The sequence below is a fragment of the Manacus vitellinus genome, unplaced genomic scaffold, assembly GCF_001715985.3.
Source record: "Manacus vitellinus isolate BGI_N305 unplaced genomic scaffold, ASM171598v3 scaffold_6_pilon, whole genome shotgun sequence".
NCBI classification, from domain to species: Eukaryota; Metazoa; Chordata; class Aves; order Passeriformes; family Pipridae; genus Manacus; species Manacus vitellinus.
Window position 1 is genome coordinate 3,187,020 of NW_021940750.1, and position 24,859 is coordinate 3,211,878.

General features: G+C 40.1%; 2 protein-coding genes across 4 annotated transcripts in view; one reads left to right on the forward strand and one right to left on the reverse strand.

Moving 5' to 3' along the window:
• CUNH11orf49 (chromosome unknown C11orf49 homolog) overlaps positions 1-5,855 on the reverse strand; it is a 74,078-nt gene extending 68,223 nt beyond the window's left edge. Inside the window, exon 1 of the mRNA XM_029964162.1 lies at positions 5,758-5,855. Coding sequence (XP_029820022.1) covers positions 5,758-5,785 — 28 coding nt within the window. The 5' untranslated portion in view covers positions 5,786-5,855. The remainder of the gene's footprint in view (positions 1-5,757) is intronic.
• Positions 5,856-24,361: 18,506 nt separating this feature from the next.
• Positions 24,362-24,859, forward strand: part of LRP4 (LDL receptor related protein 4) — an 87,692-nt gene continuing 87,194 nt past the window's right edge. For all 3 annotated transcript variants that reach the window (XM_018082750.2, XM_018082751.2, XM_029964174.1), the window contains exon 1: positions 24,362-24,431. In XM_018082750.2, the coding sequence (XP_017938239.1) occupies positions 24,422-24,431 (10 nt within the window). In that variant the 5' untranslated portion in view covers positions 24,362-24,421. The remainder of the gene's footprint in view (positions 24,432-24,859) is intronic.

Sequence of the window (24,859 nt, forward strand, 5' to 3'; positions counted from 1 at the left end):
TATAAGTGAAGAGTTATCTATGGATAACTACCCTGTGCTGACAAGATGCTGATATCAAGTGCTAACATACATATGGTTTGGCAAATCCTCTAGATTTTTCTGTCACCAAAACAGTATGGTAAGTTTCCTGAGTGGAGTATATTACCACATACAGCATCACTGGTAAATACTGTCTTTAAAGTTCAATTTTATGTTAGTCCTTTGCTACAAGTCTTCCAAGACAGTCCTGCTTACTAAAGAGATTCCTCACATTTTTATCCCCCCTGTATTTCTTTGCAAGGTAGTATCTACTGAGTATCTACTGACCTGTAAGATTCTCAAGTACGTGGGAAGAAAATACTACATTTTCTAATATGTTGGCAACATGTACAAACTACAGTGTGAATCAGTGTATTATTGCCATTAATATATGCATTTTTTCCAGCTGTTTACTCAACAGCAGTCATCCCAATCAGCATATCTGTCAGGTTAGGACCTGTTGCAATGTTTGTTACAAAGAAACAACTCTGGGAAAAATCAAGAATTCATAGATCCTGTCTGTCATATGAAAATCCCAACGCTGTTTCTGCTGTCAAGCAATTTTGTAACTAAAAACATCCCACTTCAGGTGACAGATCTACAGATTCCAGCCAAAATTCACATAATTTAAATCATAAATAAACTGATTTATCCACAATCCCCAGATCTCCCATAGCTCTCATATAAAATGCATACTCCACGCACAGTAGACAGGGGGTATTGAAATTCCATTTCTAATACGGGCTGGGGAAACTTAGATTACAAGGAAGAGAGTTTGCTCTTCTGACAACTCTTCTCCGTAGAGGTAAGACTGGAATGCAACAAAGGGACTTTAACACGCTTTGTGTCCATTAGCAACACCCTTAGTGGAGAAATATGCAATTATTTGTAGGTTCCCCAGAAAGATTTATCAACAAATTCAGTCCTGCAAATCCATGTGTGGAGAGGAACTTTGAAAATGTCTCTCTCATAGCAATTTATTCACTTTAGCTGCAAAATCTACTCCTCAGAGCTTCTGGCATGAGTGCTGTTTCTGAGTTCATATATTCATCCTCTTTCCACTGATAACTGAAGAGCAAAGGAACGGCAGACAGCAGTCATATGCAGTGCCCTAGGGATCAAGGAATCCCAAGTAAAAGCCTGTCAGAAACCATCAAGCACATTATCCCAGCTGAGATTTTCAGCCTAAAGGGCAGCTCCACAGCTAGGTCATTGACAGCAGCAGCTCGATACTGATCACATGGCTCAGTGGAGTCTTGCATTTAGTGTAACAATTCTGTCTTTTTTTCTCCAAAGTAGAAGACATGTAGGAATCCTGAGAGTATCTGAGGAACACATTAAATGTCTTTTTTTTTGCAATTGCTCTCAAGATTATATCAGAGAGAATATCAACATTTTATGTAATATCCTAAAAGTATTGTTACCTCCCAGATGCTACTGATTCGGTCAAAACACACAGAACTAACACTAAAAAAACCCAACAACCAATGCCCCTCCCCCAAACAGTCATACTGAAAAATTCTAATGAATGGCTCCATCTCTCAGAAAGGGAATCTGGCACAACTTGTCAAAGCCCTAAGGACCTTCTCACTACTGTTTTTGCTGTTTGTACTATAATCGTACAAAGCAGAGAGACAACACTCTACAATGCTCGATGCTGTAAAGTACATGCAGTACAATATGACTTCTGTCTTGAAGAGCTTACGCTATCCTTGCAAACAAGACAAAACAAGTTACTCTGAAAAGGGGAAAGATGCAGAGCAGATGATAGCAAGATGACGGTGATGATAAGGCCTACATACACAGATGCAAAGAAAAAAGAAAATCGATGGCTCTAAGCTAGCTCTAAGAATCTCTCCTCTTCATAAGCGGATAATTCAGCTTATTTCCAGTTGCCAATTAAGGTTGTCTTCAGTGAGTGGCTTAGTTCTCATGGGCATCCCATCTGTCTTGTGCCTGGCCCTTCCCCCCTCTCTCCTCCCCCAAGGGTACTGAGACTTTTTTAAAGAGGAGGACATTGTTTACTCTATAGGTCTATTTCTGTAATGTTGTATAGCAATAAAGGATTGAAAAAGCCAAAAGTTTTTCTGATACCAAAGCCTGTGTCTTTGCCAGAGAAAGCCAAGGGAACAGTATCATATTTGTCCCTAAGAAAAGAGTTGAACGAATTGTTCCAGCTAATCCAGACAGCAAGAGAAAATGAGGTAGTTGATACTTCTTACCGTGATAACATCTTCCTACCCAAGGATCCCAAATTATATAGCACTGGCAGTCCTGTTACTCCAAAAAAAGCAAATGTTCTGTTTGTAAAATAGGGCTCTACACAGTGCAGAGATGGTCTTTTGAACTGCCAGGCACACAGCAGATCTAAAAGCGGTATCTGACCCCCAAGCTCCTCAAACACACACATCATAAATGCCTTCTCAGGTGAATACTGTTAAACTGTGGCACAAGATCCAGCAGGGGCATTCAACTTAGAGCCAGCAGAAACATCCTTTACAGAAAAAGCGGATCTCAGACAGTTTGCAGAGTCCAATGGAGTAGTGCTGCATCTGCAAGCTAAAAGCAAGATGTCTTTCTCAGTCACGTTCTGGCTGGCAGGTGGTCAGGAGACGTTTCACCAGAAACAAAAGAAAAGCAGTGTTTTGGTATAAGAATACACACTCAAAAAAAATGCCCTTTTCTGTTTCTGCAGTTCAGTTGTATTTGGTTTATCAAAGAAGCAATGGAAGTGACGGGAAAAAGAGTTTCCTGACCAAGGTAAGTTATCTCTGGTTTTATTTCTGAGCTTTCCAAAGAGTCTTGAACAGAGTAGCATATCTACCTGCATGCTGGAAGAAAAAGTCTCAGGCAAAAGTTATCCTAGAAGAAAAGCAAAATTTACTAGTAGGAAGTATCTTTGTCAATTTTTTTTTTCTGTTTCTTCCAGCTGAAGTGAAAAAAAAGACACACAGACTCCCTTTAAGATCCCAGAAAATATAAAGTGGGATGCTATGCACATTCCCTCTGCGTGATCAAATGCATTAACATGGGGGCCCTGTTTTTCTTCAGTACAGGAAAGATCAAGAAAACAGGATGATAAATAATGTATAGGAGGGACGTGTCCCTTTAAGATATGTTGGTACAGACATTAGGCTGGAAGAAGTAAAGCAGCACTAATGTGTAAATACACAGAGGGCTTTCAAGAGTCTGTATTTCATGGAGATTCAAAGGCAGAGCAGAGACTTCTCAGGCTTGTAATGAACAAATACCAGTAGCATTTCAGCATACCTATAAAGTAAAGATCAGTCCTAAGAGAGGCATAATTCTACTTGTTTAGCTAAAATATGTGGATTAATTGGCAGAAGGGTGATTGATCCCTATTCCTGTAAGGGTCAGGAGTGAGTCAGATGAGGGGAGGTTCAAGGTACTCCCAAGATTGAAAGCAGATGTCCACATGACTGGGACAAATGAACAATAGAATATAATGGGAGAAAAAACTATTCTCGAAGACTAAAACTGTCCTGGAAGGAAAAGTGTAGAGATGAAGGCCAGCCCTCAGCAATCACCAATCCCAGTGCAAGGTGGTGGATAGCAGTGAAACACATATCCAATTTAATTTCTCAGAAACAACTGGAAACACTCATTGCCAGCAAAACACTTACTGCTTGATCCATATAGAGCTACGTGACAATGTAATTTTCAGTTCTGAAATTTCACCCAGGTAAACTAAGCCCCAACAAAATTTTCTTAATTACCCAGAAAAATAGTGGTTGTAACTGGCTCAAAAACTTGAAGTAACTCATGGTAAGGTGGGGCATTGCAATGCATGAGGGAAAGGCCATGGTTGATCTTCAAGTGGTGAATCCAGCCAGAGAGGTCCATGGAACACCACTCTCTTGAAAAGTATGCCCTCTGAGAGGAGTTTGGAGAATACCTAACATCCCTCCTTGACAGACTAACATAATTTCTGAAAGGTTACAGATGTCATTAATTTACCCCATACACACTTAAAAAACCCCACGTTACTTGCTTGGGCCTGCCTGCTAGCTTTCTAAACCTTAGGCTTGGTCTCTAATCTTAAGTGAACATAAACAGGGAAAGGACATTGTGAAAAACCAGATGCCCTAATATTAAGTCCCTTACATCTCAAATCACTGCAGCATACTTCCAAACGTGCACATTCCAATATTCTTCCTTAGAAAAACCTTGAACAAGAAAAACATTGGGAGAGTGCCCACAAACCTTCCAGAGTCTCACAAGTTATCTTTGAGTTTGAAGACACTGAGATTAAAGATCAAGCTTATTTGTTTGGGAGAGCAGCGTAGCCTTCAAAGCACAGCCTGAACAAACGCTGACAGTTGAGAGAATGAACAGAAATCTGCTGGGCAGTGAGGGCTCACCACTAAGCCCTGGGAGCCAGAACATATGACACTTTTATAATAGGAAGCTTTGCATTCTGAGTCTACCTACACCCATATTTCCTATCATTTATTCTCCACTTCTAATGAAGAATCCCACATTTTAAATCTTCACAGCTCTCCATGTTACTAAGCCTATTTGTGCTTTGGTTCAGGGACACAGTTTGATCTGCTAAACTTCAGACATATTATAAAAGAAAAAAAAAAAGAAAAAAGAGAATGACTGGTTCTACATTACAGAGACAATGAACGTGCAGCCTTTTCCTGTCTTTCATGAAATCAGAAACTCCACAAAACACTCACTGTGAACAAGAAGCCATTGTAAAAAAATCGTATTTTTGAAAATAAATGGGAAAAACAAGATCTCCAGCACCTAATCAGAGGGTTGTGTTCTATGGTGAGAGTTTTGTTTATTATAGTGGTCTTGAATTACTATTTATTCTTTCAAAGGTAGAAGAGGAACAGGAAGTAAAAAGAAGATGGTCATCACATCAAGATGAAGAAATACTACAGAGAAGCAATGTGAACAGTTTCACTGCGTGGAAGACCTCTTGGTCATCATTTAACTTTTTAAGTATATATGATCAGAAGGTTAAAAAAGGCCCTGAAGTGTCATCTTGAAATTAGATGCAAACAAAATACAATCTGGAGAGATGCCTGAACTACAATTTCAGCTGGGTATTTCAGAGCCACCTTGCCTTCAACTCTGTTAAAGAAATCCTGTTGGTGGGTGGAGGTCACTGTAGTCACACTCTTTATCTTAAGCTCTTGTTTACTGACTATTTGCTCAGCTGACTAATGTTAGTACTACTTTCTGTGGACAGAAAGCACACAGTTTTTCCCTCAAGAACCTTTTTGCTAATTAGTAGGAAGAGATTATCTGTGCTTATGCTCAGTATTTAAGGACTTATGGTGGTTTTAAGGGAGGAAGAGGCATTCTATTAAAGCATTCAATAGGACAACAATCACACAAGGAGAAAAACAGTTCAAATTCATACTCAGAAAAAGAAAGAATGAGTGCTGCTGAAACCAGTATCTGCTTTTGATACTAATAGTCCTGATTAAGACAAGTAGAATTTGATTTTCTGTCAAAATGTTTTTAAAAGCTCTGCTCCCCAAAGTGATTGCTTCACATGAATGTTTGTAATAGAAAAGGTACTGAACTGTATGAAAACCATGCACGTTTCCAAAACATGCTCGGGCAGCCCTTGGCTAACCCAGTGAAATCCAGCATTCACAACATAATCAGCATGTGTCCAGTTCCATTCTCCATGGACCCTGTCTTTTTCCAAATGCCCCCCTCAGGCTGGTCCTATTGGCAGTGTCCTGATGTACTTACTATTCAGTGAAGAACCTGGCAATGCCATACTGACTAATATCTTCTCTGTTCTCCAGCAGCTGGCTCACTGCATCCTCCATGTATGTGAGGACATGTCTTTGAGCTGCAAATAAAAGACAGTAAGAGACAGAAGTTAGAATACAAGGAGCCTGCAAAGCCCAGAGCCAGACAAGCCCAGTTGTGCTGGGCTTTATACAACAAGCCAATAAGCATTTGCTCCCTCAATTAGAGAGTAGAGGTTTCTTTCTCCCAGATACGGATAGTAAAATTCCTAACCTAAATCCTGCTTTCCTTTCTGGCTACACAGTTAGTCATTAACAATGCTGACCCTTTTTTAGAATCCACTGAGATTCTGGTATTGAAAAGAGAGGATAAGAAGTTGTGAGACTGCTTCACTGGGATATGCTCACTCAGGAGGAGTTCCTGATCTGTGTTCAGAGTCACAGCCATCTTTATAAACAGATCATCGAAGACGTTTTGATGGGGCTGTTGCAAAGTTTTGGGTGTTCCCTGCCCTTCCCTCTTTACCAAAGCCAAGTAGCTCTAAGGTTGTTCTGTAAAGGCTTTTTCCTAAAGGTGCAAATAAAAGTACATCTGTTTCCAAACAAGCATCAGTGAATGTGGCAGGTGGGGAACAGGTCTCAATGCCAAGAGAAATTTATATTGCTCAACAGTCAGTCTCAAATTACTGCCTAGGCCAAACATGAGGGAATTTCAGAAGTGGTGGATCTGCCACTACCCAACCACAGAATGCCACTCACTTTATAAGACTCCTGAGTAAAGACAGTTCAGTAAAACACAAACTGTTTTGCTGCTTCTATAGGGGCAGACTCTACAAATCAGGCAATTGCCAGGGAGGAAGCAGCACAGATTTGCCACTGAGCCCCTTTGATGTTTTTGGCTAGAAACCAAGTTGGAGCAACAAAGAGCCAAGTCTGAGGTGATGTGCCAGCACCAAGCAGTAGACATTCCAAACCTACAAGTTCGACGATCAGAAGGCAAGTTACAACGAACCCAGGAAAATCATTCCTAACCCTGGAAAGCACACAAACCCTGTTCCCAAAGCACGCAGCTCCATCTTAAACATGTATGCTACTGCATCTTTGCAAGTAGTGTCGTGTCCTAAAAAGAGTAGGAGAAACCCCTTAGGGAATATAAGAAAGGCAAGAGCTGTTCTTGCTCCATGCCAATCTGCTCCAGACTTAGCAGCATCATCCTCTCACCAGCAACTGGCCAACCTCAGACCCACACAAATATTCTTCAAACCATTTTAATTTGTGCTTAATATCCTGGTAAGCATCAAGGCTGCACCACTTGATACACAGCATGGAAGTCCCTTTCATCTTAGTGTGGGGCAGGTGGACTTCAAGAGAGGCCCGGAAATGATTATTCCCAGTGGATACAGTGATTAAAAGTATGTATGAATATTGATTGCTATCAGGGGATTTCTCTGCCTGGAACACTTTTCAGGACAATGGTAAAATTGGTTAAGCACACCCTGGAAAATACCTTGCAGCTGATAGCAAAATGGTGAGCCAAAGGTTTAAAGATATTATCTGGCACTAAAAGATATAGGGTGTAGCTTTATTTAATTATTTTAATGTGAAGGAATAAATTTAATTTATGTGAGTGATTAAAGAAAAATAGCTCTGCGCACCTGTGTCCCCTGAGGGAAGAATGAGTCGTGCAGCTCAGTCATAGGCTCAAGATAGCAGCAACTGTGTAACTTTACTTCAGCCCATCCTTCCTCCCTCCCCCTTATGCAGTCCATCTTACACTCAGCAATGGTGTTCCCAGGCCCCTCTTGAGCTGTCAGTGGTACCAGATCAAGCCAGGAAATGGTACTGGCAGACAGGCATCCTCTCATCTCAGCCTGCACTAAACCTCTGCTCAACGGCAAAACCATTCTCAAAACTTTCCGCGGAAGTATACACTCCTTTCATAGAATAGCCCCTATCAATGAACCATATTTCTGCTAGTTTGCTTCTTTAGAGTCATAAACCTCTCTCCTAAAAACCTATCGGAACAGACAGGCATGGTCCCACAGTGCTACACAGCATAGTGTAAGCTGACCTCTATAACACCTTTGAATATGCTCCTGGAGAATAAATTAACTTTCAAGATAGAATTTTAGACATTTCTATCACATTTCAAAATGTACAGAAATACATATGGGTCACTAGTAAATACGGTAGCTGGTAAAAGAGTATTTCTGTTAAGCTTTTTGTTGCACAACCTAAGGATCCGGGCAAAGAGCTTCTCTCCCTATTTCCCAGAAGGTGGGTAGAGTTGTAGGGGAGGGAAAAAATCTGTGACCAGAGAAGCTGAAAGAAAATAGCACTTGCAATCTTCTGAGAAGTCCCCCTCTTTGTCTCTTTGGCTGCTGTGCTGTTTTCCAGGTAGCACCATTTCACACTGCCAAACCAAATTCCAGCTCTGGCTTCCTGTTCACTGACTACCCAGTTCCATGGAACAATGCAAGTAGTAAGTTTTATAACCCAACTAACTCTACCCTACACAGAAAAGTCAAACAAAATGTAATTTGCAGGCAGGTTTTAGCAGGCCAGAGAGGCAAAATAAAGTGCCAGGAGTCTGGTTATAGCAAAAGAATAGTTCCTTAATTTATACAAATGGTACTTTCCACAACAAACACTGGAACCATACAGGAACATTAACTATTTATGCAAGCATAGTCAAAAATCTGTGGGGTTCTGTGCAAAACAAATGAGATGAGTCATATCTTTTAATACTTTTTGAAAACTCAGGGATAATGATGTATTGGTATGCATATTGCTCATATTTTTGAGGCCCACTTTGCAATAATAAGGCAGCAAGTCCAAATCAGAATGTAAAGCCCAAATAGTCACATCACTGTGCTATTACAGCTTGTTGTCTCTAATAATTTTCTTCCTAACAGAACTCCAGTATACTGCAGCTTCCACACAGGAGGTAATACATCAGGGCATCATCCTCAGCATTTATTTGTTTATGGCTTATTGTAACAAAAACTCCTTAACCATACAAAACTTTCCAATGCAACCCATATTCTGTAAACTCTACTGTGGAATCACAGGCAACTACCACAGTCACTAAGTAAGCATGCCTGCCTCGCTCACTTGGTAGGTGCTACTCTTTGCTCTCAGATTTAAGAACTAACAGGCAGCTTTCACAGAGGGATCTGACAGAATAAGTTCAAAAAAGGAGCTTTCAGGCAGGCAGCCCATAGCCTGATGTTAAGTAAATACCTTTGAGCAGAACATCTTAATTCTTATCCCTAAACCACTAGCAGTGATGTTACACTTGGAGCCTCCGTGCAGTCAGTAGCAACATGCACAGCACAGCTCCTCCGAAGCTGGCTCCTGCAGCACTTAAAAGAATGGCCTCTGATGGTGTTACCACCACATTCACATGCTCACATCCCACCATCACTCACATGCCCAATGTTTAAAATTAATTTTGGAATGAATGTACTTTTGGCTCAGAACCAAATTCAGGGCCGAGCAGTGGCTGTTCAATTCAAGCTTGGCCAGACCAAGCCATACAAATCTTCTCCAGCTTACAAGTAAAAGGCACAATGAGGATTACATCCACAGTCAATCCACAGTCTCACTGAACTTCTCTACAACAGATTAGACAGTCACAACTAATTCCATTTAGCCATACCCCACCAAATAATTTTGCACACATATTTAAAATAGTAAAAAGAGTCTTTTTATAAGGCACCAAATTACTTGTTTCAACCTACTTGTGAGAAAAAAAATCCACTAATTCATATGTTTTATTACAAATGTGGTAAGAACAAGCATTGATATTTTGAAAGTTTTGAAGGAAAATTTAATGCAAATAATATCACTACATGAAACAGAATACGTGGACCGAAATTCTCTAAGACAGAAATTCAGGAGGAAGGAAGGAAATACATGTCACCTTTAAGTCATGATACTGCATATATGTAATGGTTTTATTATCAGCAGTGCTCAGGAATGGAGAGGATTAAGACCTTGGAACTGCCACAGTACTGTTTGCATCAGTTATATGATACTTACTTCAGCACACATTGGCAACTTCATCACATTAACCCTACTGGTTTTGCATATTAGTTTCCCACTTTGACAACTTAGATGCAATCCCCTAATGCTACATTGATAATAAGCTTCTTCTTCCAACAAGACTGAGTTTCCTAAAGACAAAGACAAAAAACTGAAGGTTAGTATACCAGCACACTTACCAAGAAGTGATGCTGCCTGTCATATTGCTTGAAAGGAATAGCAAAATACGTGATGACCAGAAGATGAAATTAAAAATCACAGCAGATAATGCAAATTAAAAATAAACTGTGCCAAATCATGGCTAGAAGTAGCTCTGCAGCATTTAACATCCTGCTTTGCTGAGGCTGCTGAGCTTTTTGGGCTGGAAGTCAGCTTAAAGAAGACAGAAGTTTTCTATCAACCTGCACCTCAGGAAGTCATCCCCATATCACCGTTGGTGAATCAGAGCTCAAATCAGTTCAGCAGTTTAATTACCTAGATAGCATCATCTCCTCAGATGGTAAGATTGATGGAGAGACAGACAACAGGTTAGCAAAGGCATACAGTACTTTTGGAAAACTCCATAAAAGAGTTTGGCGAAATAAACACCTGAAGAAAAGTACAAAGATCAGTGTTTACAGAGCCATAGTGCTGTCTACTCTCTTATATGGATCCAAATCATGGGTCATCTACCGCCACCACCTGCGACTCCTAGAACGCTTCCATCAGCGCTGCCTCCGTTCAATCCTAAACACCCACTGGTCAGATTATGTGACCAATACATCTGTTCTAGAACAAGCAGCAGTCACAAGTATTGAGGCCATGTTGCTGAGAACACAGCTGCGCTGGGCAGGGCACATCTCCAGGATGAAGGACCACCGCCTCCCTAAGATCCTGCTTTATGGTGAACTTGCCACCGGCTGCTGCAAGAGAGGAGCCCCAAAGAAAAGATACAAGGACTCCCTGAAACAACATCTCAGCCTTGGCCATATTGATCAACATAACTAGTCTACTCTGGCCTCCAATCGAGAGGTCTGGTGATATACTATCTATAAAGTGTGCCAAATAACCTGAAGAAAAAGTATGATTGGAATAAATTGGTATCAGATGGTAAAAGATGTATCACATCCCTTATTTAAAAAAGCAGCAGAACAGAGCCATTACAGGTTACTTACAGAGGTAAGTCCTTATTTATAAAATTATTATCAAATCATCTATTACATTATTGCTTAACTCTTCAGGAGAGATGACTTCTTCTGGAACATGAGCTGTCTATCAAAGTAATCTGTTCTGTATGCACACAAGAGGGCTTTTATTTTTACAGTGGGTTCATTCCTGGCATAACTGTATATGCTGAAAAGTCAGGAGTGGGAATCCCTGGATAATAAGACCAACTTTTATTACTTATTTGCCTCCTCCTCAACTGAAGTGCTGAAAATACAGACTACTTGATGCAATTAATATTATGATTCATTTCAGTTATCAGAAGCTCAAGAGCATAACAAGCTTTAATGTATCTGAAATATTTCTGGCATTTTTTGATCTCTGAGAGCGTAAAGCAATAGCTAAATTCCCTTTCATATTTTACTCTAAACTGGAGCTTATCTAAAGACACTACTGTATTATACACATTGGAAAGACACATCAATAGTAACAAAAATCAATTTCATGCAAATATTACCAAAACAATAATGATGCAAGAGAGAAATAGTAAGGATGCATACTTAAAGAACGAAATCATGTGAAATCTGGAAGTTTTTCCAGCATTCATGGTCTTTCAGGATGCTCTTTTTAACCTTTTCAGATATCATTAGGGTCTTAATCTCTTCAGATATTGCTAAGAAATGGCCTGAGCAAGAGAAGTATATAAACAAAATAATCAACCTAAAAGCTGTATCACTGTACAGCTGTAGTTCCGTCTAGCTTTGCACAGCTTCGCAATGTAATTTCCTATTAACCCTCAAAAACAAAATCTTTTTTGAAGGACAGAACACGTAACAAAGTGCAAGTAGACCTTGTCATATCTCTGGTTGTCATACCAGAGATAACACTACAATGTGAGACATGCACTGTTACTTGGGAACGCACGCCAAGTGGTCACACAGCACAACTAGACCATATTTTGTGTGTTCACTGTTTCAAACCCACTTTCAACACAAAATTTAAGAAATTTCCATTTATAGTTTAATCTTGACCATAACTGAAAATTTGTTTCAAACAACCAGCATATTAGTCACAAGCCATGATATTGTACTCTTTTAGTTTGTGCTCCTGGCGCTGCACACAGACTGCCTTAACCACCCAAGTCCTTCCAGCAGACAGCTCCTGCATGATGGCACACAGCTGCCAGAAATCACCACCTCGCCAATCTTGGAGCTATCTTTTCTTTTGGGTGGGTTTTTTTTTAATCTAAACTTATGCAGTGTAATTATTATCATTGTGGAAGTAACTGTCATTCCATCTTATAAGCCATTAGGCTACTTATAAGGTATTAAGTAGCCTAATGGTTCCCTACCTATTCATACTTAGGACACATGCAGAAGGACTGTGTACTCTCCAGTTCTGGAACTCTACATAGGTCAGGATCAGATTTCACCTGTACCTTTCGAGTTAAGATGGAAGTCCTGTGGTGCAACAGCAGGTTTGGGGATGAAACCTCCATCTTTTGGAGAAAGCATTAGACAGAGTCTAAGAGGATTCAAATTTAACTAATATTTCTATAAGCAAACTCTCACATATCAATGGGGAAATAATTTCATCTTCCACATTACAGTTCTATCTGTACAACAGAACAAGAAAAAAAAAAAGGCATTCTCTTCTCTTTTGTTAGACCATGAGTCCTTCAGCCAGACTGCTTCATAGAAGCTCATCAAATTTCCTGCTGCTAGGAGGAGACTCAGTGTCAGCTGAGATATCTGGATAACAATGTAGCCTATACATTGATTATGCTGTTGTACTTGGACTTTCCAGCTCAATATTTCTTAAGACTGTTCACAAGCAGAGTACATCCCAGGCACCTGTGAAGTTTCTACACAACTGAAGTTCTCTGTTGGGACCTACTCAGTTTTGTAAATGCACAAATGTTCTTTCTAACCACTGAAGCCTGAGATCTTCTATGAGAGAGATGAGGAAACACAAACATGTTTCTGGCACTTAATAGTCCCATGCTTTACTGATAAGGCAATTCCCTAGCAGAGTATTTGCGTTCTTACATGCCTTATATTGGCAAAGGAAGAAAAGAAAGCACATCCTGGAGTCGAGAAGTAGAGGGGAGGAGACTACAGAGAAAAATAAAAGTTCATAAATTTGCAATACTCTACTGCTTTTCCTCCCTAACACAAAAGGGGAGTGAGGAAGGAATACAATTTAAAGCTTCAGAAGACAGCTGCATGAGCAGAACAATATACCAAGGGCTCCATTGCCTGCTACAAATAACTCAGCAATCATCAGCTATTAAACCATAATGAGGAAAGTATGAAAAAGGGTCTCAAATATGCCTCATTTGGCCTGCTGTAGTTCCAGTCTCATCCATCAAATGAGAAACACATTTTCATCACTATGCCCAAACAATAACTGTTGTTTATTCAGTGAAAATACTGTTTAAATGTTACAATATCATCTTCACTGTATCCTTCCTACCACCTCTGCAGACCTCATCTCCTTTCCTACTCAGTGAGTATTGGCCATCTCTTTTCTTCTACATAATGTCTCATAATCATTGTGGCATGAGACATGTTGCCCTGATTTTTATTTTCCAGGAGCTCTGGCGTACCAAAGCTTTGCAATTATTTTTCATCTTAACTGAATGCTTAATTCTCTCCCTCTTCACTTCTATTTTAACTCACAACTGCTTTTATTTCCCTCTTAGCACTCTACCTGGATGTGGAAGAATCATCTCAAATAGAGGAAAAAAAAGGGGAAAAAAAGTAATGCACCAAGTAGCATGTCAGGTTATTTTGTCTGCTCAATTTATGTGTTGGCCTGTTTTTGATACTGAAAAAGGGAAAAGGGGAAAAAGAGGTTAGGTGAAGTTTGCCCGTGCTTGGTCAGAAAAGTGCCATCTGATCTGGGAGACACAGAGAATAACTTACATGGCAGCCTAGGGCAACAGAACTTCAGAATGAAATTATAGAAAGTGAAAGTTATCACAGTTGCTTACAATCCCACTTCAGACAACTATATTAACGAGACTTCGAGGCACACAGTAGAACAAATTCAAATAATGGTGATTTCAGAATGCCAGGTCCATGTAGAAAACATAAAGGCAACTTCAAAAAACACATGGGGAGGTGTGTTTATTTAGAGGGGGAGGGGGAGCTTGGGGTTTGGTTGTTTGTTTTTTAACCACTTTCCTGCAGCTAATACACAATGCTTTGCTTAGGATCTGTGAGCAGTTTGGTAAGTTACAAAGTCTCACAAAGACAGAAGCATTGTTATTGGTAATACAGCTAATACAATACCATCAAGTAGCAAACACTTTTTCCTCTCTAATAGACAACAGATATTGCAATCTAAACTAGAAGGTCACACCAAGTGGTGAACCGAACAGACTCTTATACAAGTTATTCCTCAACACACGCATGTGTCTTTTTTTGACCCCGATATCAGAATAATTTAGAAGGTTGTACAAAATGAAAAAGTAATTCCAAATCAGCATGTGGAACAAAGATAAAAGGAGGCTCACTTAAGTGACTAATAAAGCTGTTTCCACCTAGCAATCTTTCACATCTCTTAGAAGTCTCATTTCTCAACTTCAGATGTGAAACAGAAAACTGATTTATTCTTACACTTTAAGAATTTTTAGTCTGCTTCCTAGATCATTTTGAGTGATTCAATCCTTACTGACAGTTTCAAGTGCCTATTTCATTCAAAACAATTAAATGAACCTAAAACCAACTTGGCTCATTAGAAAAAAATAAAAGAAATTTTGCAAGTTTCAACCTAGAGCAACTCCGGAAAAGTTATGAACCTCTCTTTTAATGTGTAGGTTGAAATGCTGATGTAGTGTGATGGAGTAGCACAAAACCAAAGAGTGTATCTGCATGGAACTGTGATACTGTTCTCAAATACCTGAACTAGTTCCAGAACTGAAATCAGTAATAAGAGCTTCAGCAAAGTGAGTCTCATGAGAATCACCCCAAATTGAGCACTAAACCAACCTATTTCTGCCTTGAGTTTCCCTGCTACACAACAGCACTGCAGTTATGTAGGTGTGCACAGAGTACCCCAACCGCAGCTGACCAGTAACGGCACAATGAGATTCTACTCCAAGGCAAATTAGATCACTCATTCCTTTGCTTAAAGAGTTCACTTCTCTTTAGTGCTAAGATATGCTTTGAAACACAGTGGGACCCCTCCTCTTATTGCTAGGCTAAACAAGCCAAGTTCTTTTAGTCTGGTCCCTGCAAGACAGGTTTTCCATTTACTATAAGCCAGCAGTGTTTCTCTGCTCTTGTTCCATTTTGACTTATCAGAGACAGCAAAATTATGATGGAACAAGTAGCACAAATCAATCCATTCCATTTCTGACTGGTCCTTGTACAAGAAAGGCACAATTAATTATGCACACTTTTAAAAGAGTTATTACCAAATAGCCTCTTGGGCCTAGAAAGCAATGGCTGAAGAGTTTCACTTGACAAATACTCTCTTGAACACATTCCAAATGCTTACTTCTTTTCATTCATCTCCTCTTTAGTGATTAAATGAAGTCATATTGACTTTATTCCATCCTAATTATTTTTATTTGACACAATAACACCAAATCACTTTGCCCCATAGCTTCCTGGAACATGAAACAGTTACAGCCAGTTTAAATGGGTGTAGTCTTCAATGGAGCGGCTGCTTCACAGGTTAAAAGATTTTCATTTTATGTAGGAAATACTACCAACACTATGTTATTTCAGAACAGAAGCCGACATTCAAACCATCTCCCAACATAACAGCACTCCTTCCTGTGTTGGGAAACGAGCACAAAATGCGGATGCTCACAGAGATCCGGGAGCAGAACAGTTTGGCAGTGGGTGAAATGAGGCCTCAGTCTGTCACAGGGTAGCTGGACACTGCTTGCCACCACTGATACCGTGGAACGGGACAGGGGAGGAGACTGCAGCTCACTTCCCTCCGGCCGGCGCTGCTTTCACAGAAGCCACACCTCAGGGCACCGGAGGGATGCTCCCTATGCCCAAGAGAGCTCCGCAGCTCTCCCTCCTCCGGGGGTACCCGGAGAGGCAGCGTCCTACAACACCGGCCTGTAACCCCCCACTGCTGCCCCCTCTCCAGCCGAGAAGGCGGACCACGGAGCCATTGCGACAAGGCTCCCCAGCCCGCCCAGCTCTGGGGCGCCTCGCACACAGTCCCGGGAGGGGCCGGGCAGGGCGCGAAGACACCGGCCCGCGGCGCCCTCCGGGCCGGGCCGCAGCACACCCGGGGAGCGCCCTCACGGGCGCTCTCGCCCCGCTCCTCAACCCAGGTCACCAGGTCCGGCGCGAGAGCCGCTCGGGGGATCAGCACAATCCTCTCTCTGCTCCCCTGCTCTCCCGCGCCGCTCTTTCCAGCTTCCGCCGTTTCAAGGCGCCGCGCTCCGTTCTGCGCTGCTCGGGCCGCTCGCCCCGGCTGGGAACACGCCCTACGCCGCCACATTCGGGCCAAATCGCTCCCGCCCGCAGCCCCCTCCCCGCCGCCCCCGGGCTGTCTGTGCGGCCACAGGGGCTGGGGCAGGGGTGGGAGCCCCGAGAGACCTCGTGGGAAGGGTCTCTGGGAGGAGCATGGTGACATGGCCTTGGGGAAGGGGCTGTGGGGAGCACGGCGGCCAGGCTGTGAGGAGGAGGCGGTGGGCGATGCCGGGGCAGCTGCTCCAGGGCCGAGGGGCACCTCAGAGGGAGAAACGTGAGTCAAGCTGAAGAGCCGAAATGGCAAGAGGAGTGTAAAGTCATTCTGGTTAGATTTATGTTGGAAATCAGAAGGTGTCAACTGCCAGTGGCTATTAGCACTACAGCTCTGGGGGAAAGACCTTGATTTGAAGGTGAATTGTAATAACTTCAAATCACAGAATCACAGAATATGCTGAGTTGGAAGGGACTCATCAGGATTATCGAGTCCAACTGGCCCTGCACAGGACACCTCATGTGCTTGAGAGTGTTGTCCAAGCGTTTCTTGAACTCAGCTGGGCTTGGTGCTGTGACCACTTCTCTGGGTTAGCGAAGTAATGAAGTTCACTGTGTAGGAACCTTGTCTCAGAGTGCAGGGACCGACAAGGTGACCAAGGAGATCCTTTACAGTTGTATCCTTCTGTCTGTACCACTCCTGTGCTGGAATTTTTGCAACCCTTGTGCTCAGGAGAGGGACTTGAGGGGAACAACAGGAATTGTCCCTGCTGTACAAGCAAGTAAAAACGAGCAGCAAAGTCCTGAGCCACAGGGTTCTTTTTGTTTTTGTCTGAAAGCTTGTCTGGGAATGGCCTTTGTCCCTGGAATGTAGGAGAGGCAGAGCTCTTCACATGGCTGGAAGCAAGCCTACTGGACTCCTCTTTCTCAGAAGTGGATGGGGCTAAAATTCCCAAATTACTTTGCAGTTTCTTCCATCACCATTAGAAAAATACCAGCCCAAGATGTAATCCTGGGAATTAAAAAAAAAAAAGGGGGGGGTACTGGAAGTGTTGTCTATGTTTTTAATGACAAATGCAAAGGAACAGAAATTAAATTAACCACCTGTACAAGCGTATAACCTGCCTTTATTCCACTGGAGGAAAGAGCTGAAGGTGACTATTGGCTGCTCAACTTTAATCTATACTCAAAGAAACCACAGTTAAAAAGGGCAAACAGGATGTTATAACTTAACTATTAATATCCCCCACAAAATTATCTGGACCACTTCTCTTTGTTCTGTCTTTAAAAGCATATGGCTTAGATACACATATTTCAAGGATGGGCAGAGAGAATAATTTAGGGAGTAGACAGTGAGACACTCCAGCATGAAGAATAACTGGAAAAATGTAAGATTGTCTTAAAGAGGCTAAGCATAACATATGAAATGATGCTATCTAAAATTATTTTTGCTACAATGAAACTCATTCAGAATTCCAATGTGTTCAGTTTTGCAGTTTGTGATATGCTATAAATTTAAAGATAGGATTTTTTAAATAATAGATACAATTAGATCATAGAATATATTGACATAAGATATTTTTGAGGCCAGTATTTCGGCAGAATTTAGAAAGGAAGTAGATATATTCAAGCAGAATGGGAAAACAAAGTATTATGTTATTGCACATAAAAGGATAGGGAAAAAAAGAACACATCTATAGGTACACAAAGTATCCTACTTCATGATGAAACCAATTATCTGACTAGTGGGGTTTTTGAAAATATTTTTCCTAACATGATATCTATCCTATAACTGCTCAGTTTAGGGTTTCTAGAGCTTTCCAGTGAGGTGTCTGGTTCTAGGCCACCTTTGGAGATGAGAAATGGAATTTGATAGACTTCTTGTGATCACTAGATTCAAGAGCACAATTCCTACACTAGCATCAAGATCTTTCTTTTCACAGGCAGTCATTTATCATTGTCCAGGCAGTTTCAGTGGTGTTCAAAAGCCAAATCTAAAAACCTTTTCCATAATGCTGGTCAGCTCAGCTGGTAGGAGCATTCCACAGATTGTGTTTCTTTTTTGTTGTTTAAACCATTTCTGTAAACCACAATTTATCCTTGATCAGTATTGGGAGCACTGATTTACAAGAGGCCTTTAAAGCCCAGTTTTAAATACTACATTCTAATATCCCTCCAGTTTCTGGGTTTTTTTTTTCACTTGTTACTCTTTGGTCTCTAAGGGTTAGACTTTGCTGTTTCCTTCAGACAGCTAAGGGAAACCTTTTGGACACTGATCCCATTTGTGGTTTTAATAACGCTACGTTTCAGTAGTAGTGGCGCCTGACTGTTAACGACTCAAAGAAAACTATATAAAACCAAGATGTCATTTCTGGAGCCATTTATAGACTTCCCTGTTTACTATTATTTCTCTCTGGGCTTACCAGAGCCAGGATTAGGTGATATAACAGATCAGCTGCAGCACTCACCTGCTCTCTCACACTCATGACCTGAAAGGGGAGAAATGCTGCCAGCCTGGCCATAGGTATTAAGTTTGTTTTCCCATCTTGACTTTAGAACCCTAGACCAGTGCATTTTAATAAATTGAGAAGGCTTTTCTGGGTCACTGGAAACCACCTGCAAGTTTAATATCTGCCCCCAGAGGAGCACACCTAACAAGGGCTTAATGTTCTTTTGGACCCAGCTGGAGGAATGACAGTGCAAAAACGTATTTTTCTCTGTCACAACTCCCTAGTAGATTATCAGTGGTAGGTCTCACTTTAGGGGAAGCCTATGGAGCACACTTTTGTCATCTACCCTTACATGTCTTAAATTGCTGGATTTTGTCTACCAGGGACAAGAGTGGCCGAGTCAGTCATTCAGTGAGGATCAGTTGGACCACATTGATACATTTTGTGCACGCCCTCTTTCACAGTTAATGTGACCTTGATTTGATTTGGCTTAATTCACTTTGTGGTTTAAGTAGCCTTTTAGAAATCATACTTTAAGTACATTGGGCTAACTTAGTTATGTAAGAATCCATGTGACCACAAGTTTGAAAATAGTCAGTGGTGTAGTTTAAATTATATAATGAAAGAAAATGTCTTGACTATGTTAAGGTGCATGGACTGAAGAACTCCTTTCTGTGTCAGTTTTATAAGTGTTTCTCAGCAACATAGCTTACATTGGATTTCTGTTTTCCTCCAGTCCCGCATACTTTGCCCCCACTATGTTAATTGCTTAGCTTACTCTTCACTGTTTTTATGTTCATCTTCTTAAGTGATACTATCAATGCTGAATTGAAATATTATCTTTTTATTGGACAAAGTTCTGCTGAGAAACAGCTCCTCTTTCAGAGAGAGTATTATATAGAATAATAAACAGGACTAGATATCAAGCAAAAAATTCCAAAGGAAATGCCTAGTTTTAAACAGATTGAGTCATTTTGTCTGGCTTCTATTAATTTTCTTGGAATGAAATGTTTCATTTGCTTAGAATTTTAACAATATTGCTAAAGTAGTTACAATAAAGGCTGGACATATTAGAGGAAACAAACTTCCTTTTTTTTTTTTTCAGGTGACAGTTGGAAATGCTGTTGCTTTAGGCATTACGACTACAACGTGTAAAGAACTAGGCTGTGGGCAGTCTTCAGTACTGTTCCATCTAACTTCTATGAAATCAATGTAAGATGAATTTTCATTTCATTATGAAATTGTCTCTAGCCTTTCTTGTTCATCCTTTGAGTGTCCAAAGCCTGGTCCTATTTTAGAACAGTTAGCTAAGAGCCTGTCTTGTGCCAAACTCAGCTTTTTTGAGTCTGGTTGTGCTTTATATTCTTTGAGGCTTCCCACATATTTTTCAGATAAGCTTTACCTCGTATATAATAATTAATAAAATTGCACGTGTGATAACAAAAAGACACATGAAAACCACATCATACCGAGAGGAGAAAAACATTGACTTAAACAACTGTCAATCTTTATTGATAATCTATTATTTTGGGCACCATGGCAGAGATAAGTTTTGAGGAAAGATCTGAAGAAATGGAGAATAAGATCTTCATATGCTATTATTTATGTAAATTATTGGAAATTTTGTAAGTGAAATTAGGATTCTATTATGTAAGACCTTTTAAAAATCAATGGCACTGAAGATTCAATTATGAGTCAGTTGCAAACCCCTAAAAACATCTCATTAAATTTTTGACTTACTAATCATTTATATAGATTATGACCAAACTCGCTAAACACATGCACTAAAAATAAGATTATCTTAAATGAAAAGGTCAGCCTAAATCACAATGAAATTATGTGATGAAATCCATATTTTTATATTGTTGATTCCTCAGGAGACATTTACAGAGAAAGATCCAGTACTTTTAGTGCTTAGTCTTATCTGAGCTTTCTCAAGATGAATGAACTGTTTATCTGGTTCACATACAGCACATTGGTTTTGCCCAACAAATAAATGAATAATTTTCCTCTCATAATGCAGTATTAATACTAGTTTACCTCTTCAGGTAAAACTTAGACAAACAGATAGGACTTATATTGTTGTTTAACAGGCATTAGAGAAATAAGATGCACAAAGTTCGTCAATCCTAACATCTGCCACAGGATGAATTCTGGAAACAACTCTGTGTTTTCCAGCTAGTAATAGGCATGATGATAGCAGCAGCTCTCTTAAGTAGCCAGCATTTGTACCATTACAGAGCTTAAACATGACACCTGTAATTGTACCTGGAAGTCTTAAGTCAAGAATATACTTAACTGGTAAGATGTCATAAGCATACAGGAAACTGTGCTGTGAACATTATGCCATCATTGATTTACTTGGTTAACTGCGTTTTAATCTGGATTGCTGAGATTTTATTTTCCCTTTTGAAATCATGGACAGAAAGGATGTAAATAGCAATCTGATCTAATTTTGAGATCTGTCTATATTGATAAATTTTATGTTCACCTAATGACTTAGGTCTAACCAAGCTCCGAGATCCTTGTATTTTAAATACAAGTTGTTGGGAAAAAAAGGCCTTAAAATATTCTTCTACTCCTCAGTCATAGGAGTACTTTTGAATTCTGGGTGATCTGCTTAAGAGAAGAGGAAATAGTATTATGACAGGCTCTATGGCTCATGGAGGCCACATCTTCATTTTAAAATCAGGGGTAGCTGTAAGTTGTATAATAGATTCCTGGCACGTATGAAATGCACTGTCCAAATTCTAGTTGATTTTGAGCTTAGTGTTAGCAATCAAAGTTAGCTTTTTTGTAACAGCAAACTCTTGAAAGACTCTACTTCAGTTTTTGTTCCCATTATCTCACCAGGAAGGAAAGGACAACATCTTTAAAAGTACTTAAGTACCAAGTGAGTGACCCTTCTCTGTTGGAATGCCGCCCCACTAATGATGCAGAGAAGAAAAACAGCCATTTCTGGCAGAGTTTGCAGGATCTCTCATGCCAAACAAAAAAAAAGTATAAAATGGCTGGTAAAAATAAATATCACTACGAAATTCTGGTATGGGAGGCATTTTTAACAGCCAAGGCTTAGCTCATCCTGGGGGGTAACCCAAAAAGGCCTGCAATTTTCGTTCTTTATTTCTACTTATCAAATGTTCCTTGCAAACTAAAGCTGCCAGAGTCTGTTATCCATTAGACAAGGTGTTTGTGTGAGAAAATTATAGTAAGTAAAGGCTTTGTGTGTGCACAAGAGAGTAGGCAAATCTAAGTGGGAGTGCCTGTTGTGTCTGGGGATGAAATCAAGTAGTAACTCTGATGGCTATACTGCCCAGCTCTTATAAGAAATTTCGGTACATAATTTTCTGTATGCAGAGCAGAGATTTATTAGCACATGCAAAATGCTCTGAAAGTATTTTGTCTTATAACATATACGTGGAAATGCAAATGATGGAGTCAAGGGGAAAAAAACAGAAGAAAGGATATCACAGATTCATTAAAACTGTGGAATTCTTCAAAACAATTATTAGTTCTGTTTGTTAGATACACAAAAGGGCTTTTGGAAGACAGCACTGTGGAACCCTGCTGCTTTGCAGGAGCTGCAGTCAGAATTTTTTTCAGTGAAAGAACACATCAGTATCCTGGTCATTCACTCCATAATAGAAGAGGACACAGTGATGAATGTTTTTTTTCTTTCTGCTACACAATACTCTAGGTGTTTTCAAGAGTAAGATCTTTGTGGATTCACTAGAAGTGAAGATAGAGACCAAAGATGATATAATGTTTGGAGTACTTAGGAAGAGAAGTTGAGGAGTAGAGGATGAGAGATGAAAAGGGTAGTATGCAAATAACTTACTGAGAAAGAAGATAAACCATATGAGACTGAAATACTAAATGAAGATTATGGCAATTAATTCTAAACTAGAGGGAACACGGAACATCTTTCAGAATATAGTGGAAAATTAGGACCTAATTAAGTTTTGTCTGAGGAATATTTTTAAATTTTTCTTTGGATTTGTTAACTTTATCATTCTAGTTTCTATAGCACAGCAAAATAGATCAACCATTCTGCGTTTGAATCTGATAATAGCTTGTTAGATAGTAAAAATATGTCCTTAAGGTTCTAACTTTATTTGTTAAATTTTAGACCGTGTTAGTGAAGGAAGAGTTGTTCCTTGAATACATAAAGTTTACATGTGGGTCACAGTTTCTCTCAAATTCTGTGACTAGAGCCCATTTCTGAAATTTCCTAAGCGTACTTAGTGTGCTTTAAGTTACATGAAACAGAAACAACAGAAACCTGTGGCCTCTGTGACAAGGTTTTCCCTGAGCATTAAAAGTGTTGGGTTTTGCTCGCTGAAGTCTCTGACAGTTTCCAGCAACTCTGCTGATCTAGCATGAAGCATAAATGAAAATGCAACACACAAACCTTTAAACTCTTAGAATGCTAATGTTATGTTAATGTGTTAAGTATCCTAAAATCCCCAAATTGCAACAGTATGGACACAAGTATATGTGACTAGGAGGGAGGTTGGATGTGTGTGCATATGCATGGGTGACTCATGTGGAGGGGGTGTGCAACTCTGGATCTTGCTCCCACCTGTTCCTTTATTCAGGTCTCACCTAGTGCTGGTAAGGAGCAATTAATTTGTTCCCTCATTTGCATTTATCAAGAGCTAATATGACAGAGGGAGAGGTGTTAAGAGGGATCTCTGATTCAGGCACCTGATAGGAAAGCACATAGTTGACGTCTTATCAGAAAGACTCAAGGATTATATCTTGTGTGTGCTGTGGTACTTGCCAAAACCATCATGCCAGTGAAGCATTGGAAGTGAATCATCTTCAAGAAAGAAAATTATCTGTCTGTTTACATTTTTACATCTATAGTGGCAGAGCTTCTGCAAATAAGAAAGGTTTGTGAGCTGAGGGAAAGATACATTTATGTCTTTCGCATCTATTCCCATGACTACTTGCTTCTTTTACAGGCCCAATTCATGTATTCTAGGCTTTTAAGAAAGGAAAACTCAGCCCATCAGAGATATCCCACATACCAAGACATAAGGTCACCTTTCTTTCTGATTGCGTGATTGATTTTTACCACAAACTTCTTATCTGAGTACAGAGACTATTGATAGCAAATTACATTAATAACTGGGAGTCAAAGAAAGACACAGGTCTCCAGTTCTTTAGAAAAGAACTTCTCCGTGGGGTCAAAAATTAATTTAGGAGACACAACTTGCTACTTATCCATTTGGATGTGTTTGGAGAATAAAGGTCGTTAAACTTCTGTCTTCAAACTGAATTCTTCTACTGCTGGCTTTTAAGAGAACGTTTTCCTTTTAAGCTCTTCCTCTTTTCTCTTCTTTTTTTCTGTGCCAGATAAGCTGTGCTGTTCCTAAGGCTAGCCCACCGGCTACTTTTGCAATGCAGACATTGTGCAAGGCCTGGATAATTGCCATTTCACTGCAGGGAGGAGTCTCATCAGTAATAAATGATGGTGTATTTGCATTATTTTTACACAGAGGATGTTAGGGAACCGGAAAAAGAAGGAGCAGAACCAGATTTCAAGAGACACAGGAAGAGCTACCATCTCAAAGAAAACATGAAGAAAGGTTTGGTTTGTTGTTTGGGTTTTTTTTCCCTATTCTGAGAGTTAATTTACTTAGGGTTTTGTTTCTTTTTTTTTTCTTTTTTCCCCTAGAGCGGAAAGTTGAATGGCCTGGCAGATTGTTTTCAGTCCCACCTTCCAGACACACACAAAAAAGGGATGGGGTTAGATGAATCTCTACTTTGGCCATTACATTACAAAGGATCTTTTGCACGATTCTTTGTATCTCAGCTTCTGAATGTAGTCATTTAATGTAATCTCTAGTTTTACTGTTCTGCACTGCAAAGTAGAATTAATGGTGGTCCATGAGATGATCATAAAGTTTCCCAAAACAAATGTGCAATTGGAATGCTTAAAAAGCAACAGTTAAATGAAATGTGAAGAAAATCAAGTAACACATAAACTCTGACTTGCTAACATGAGTTTTATTTT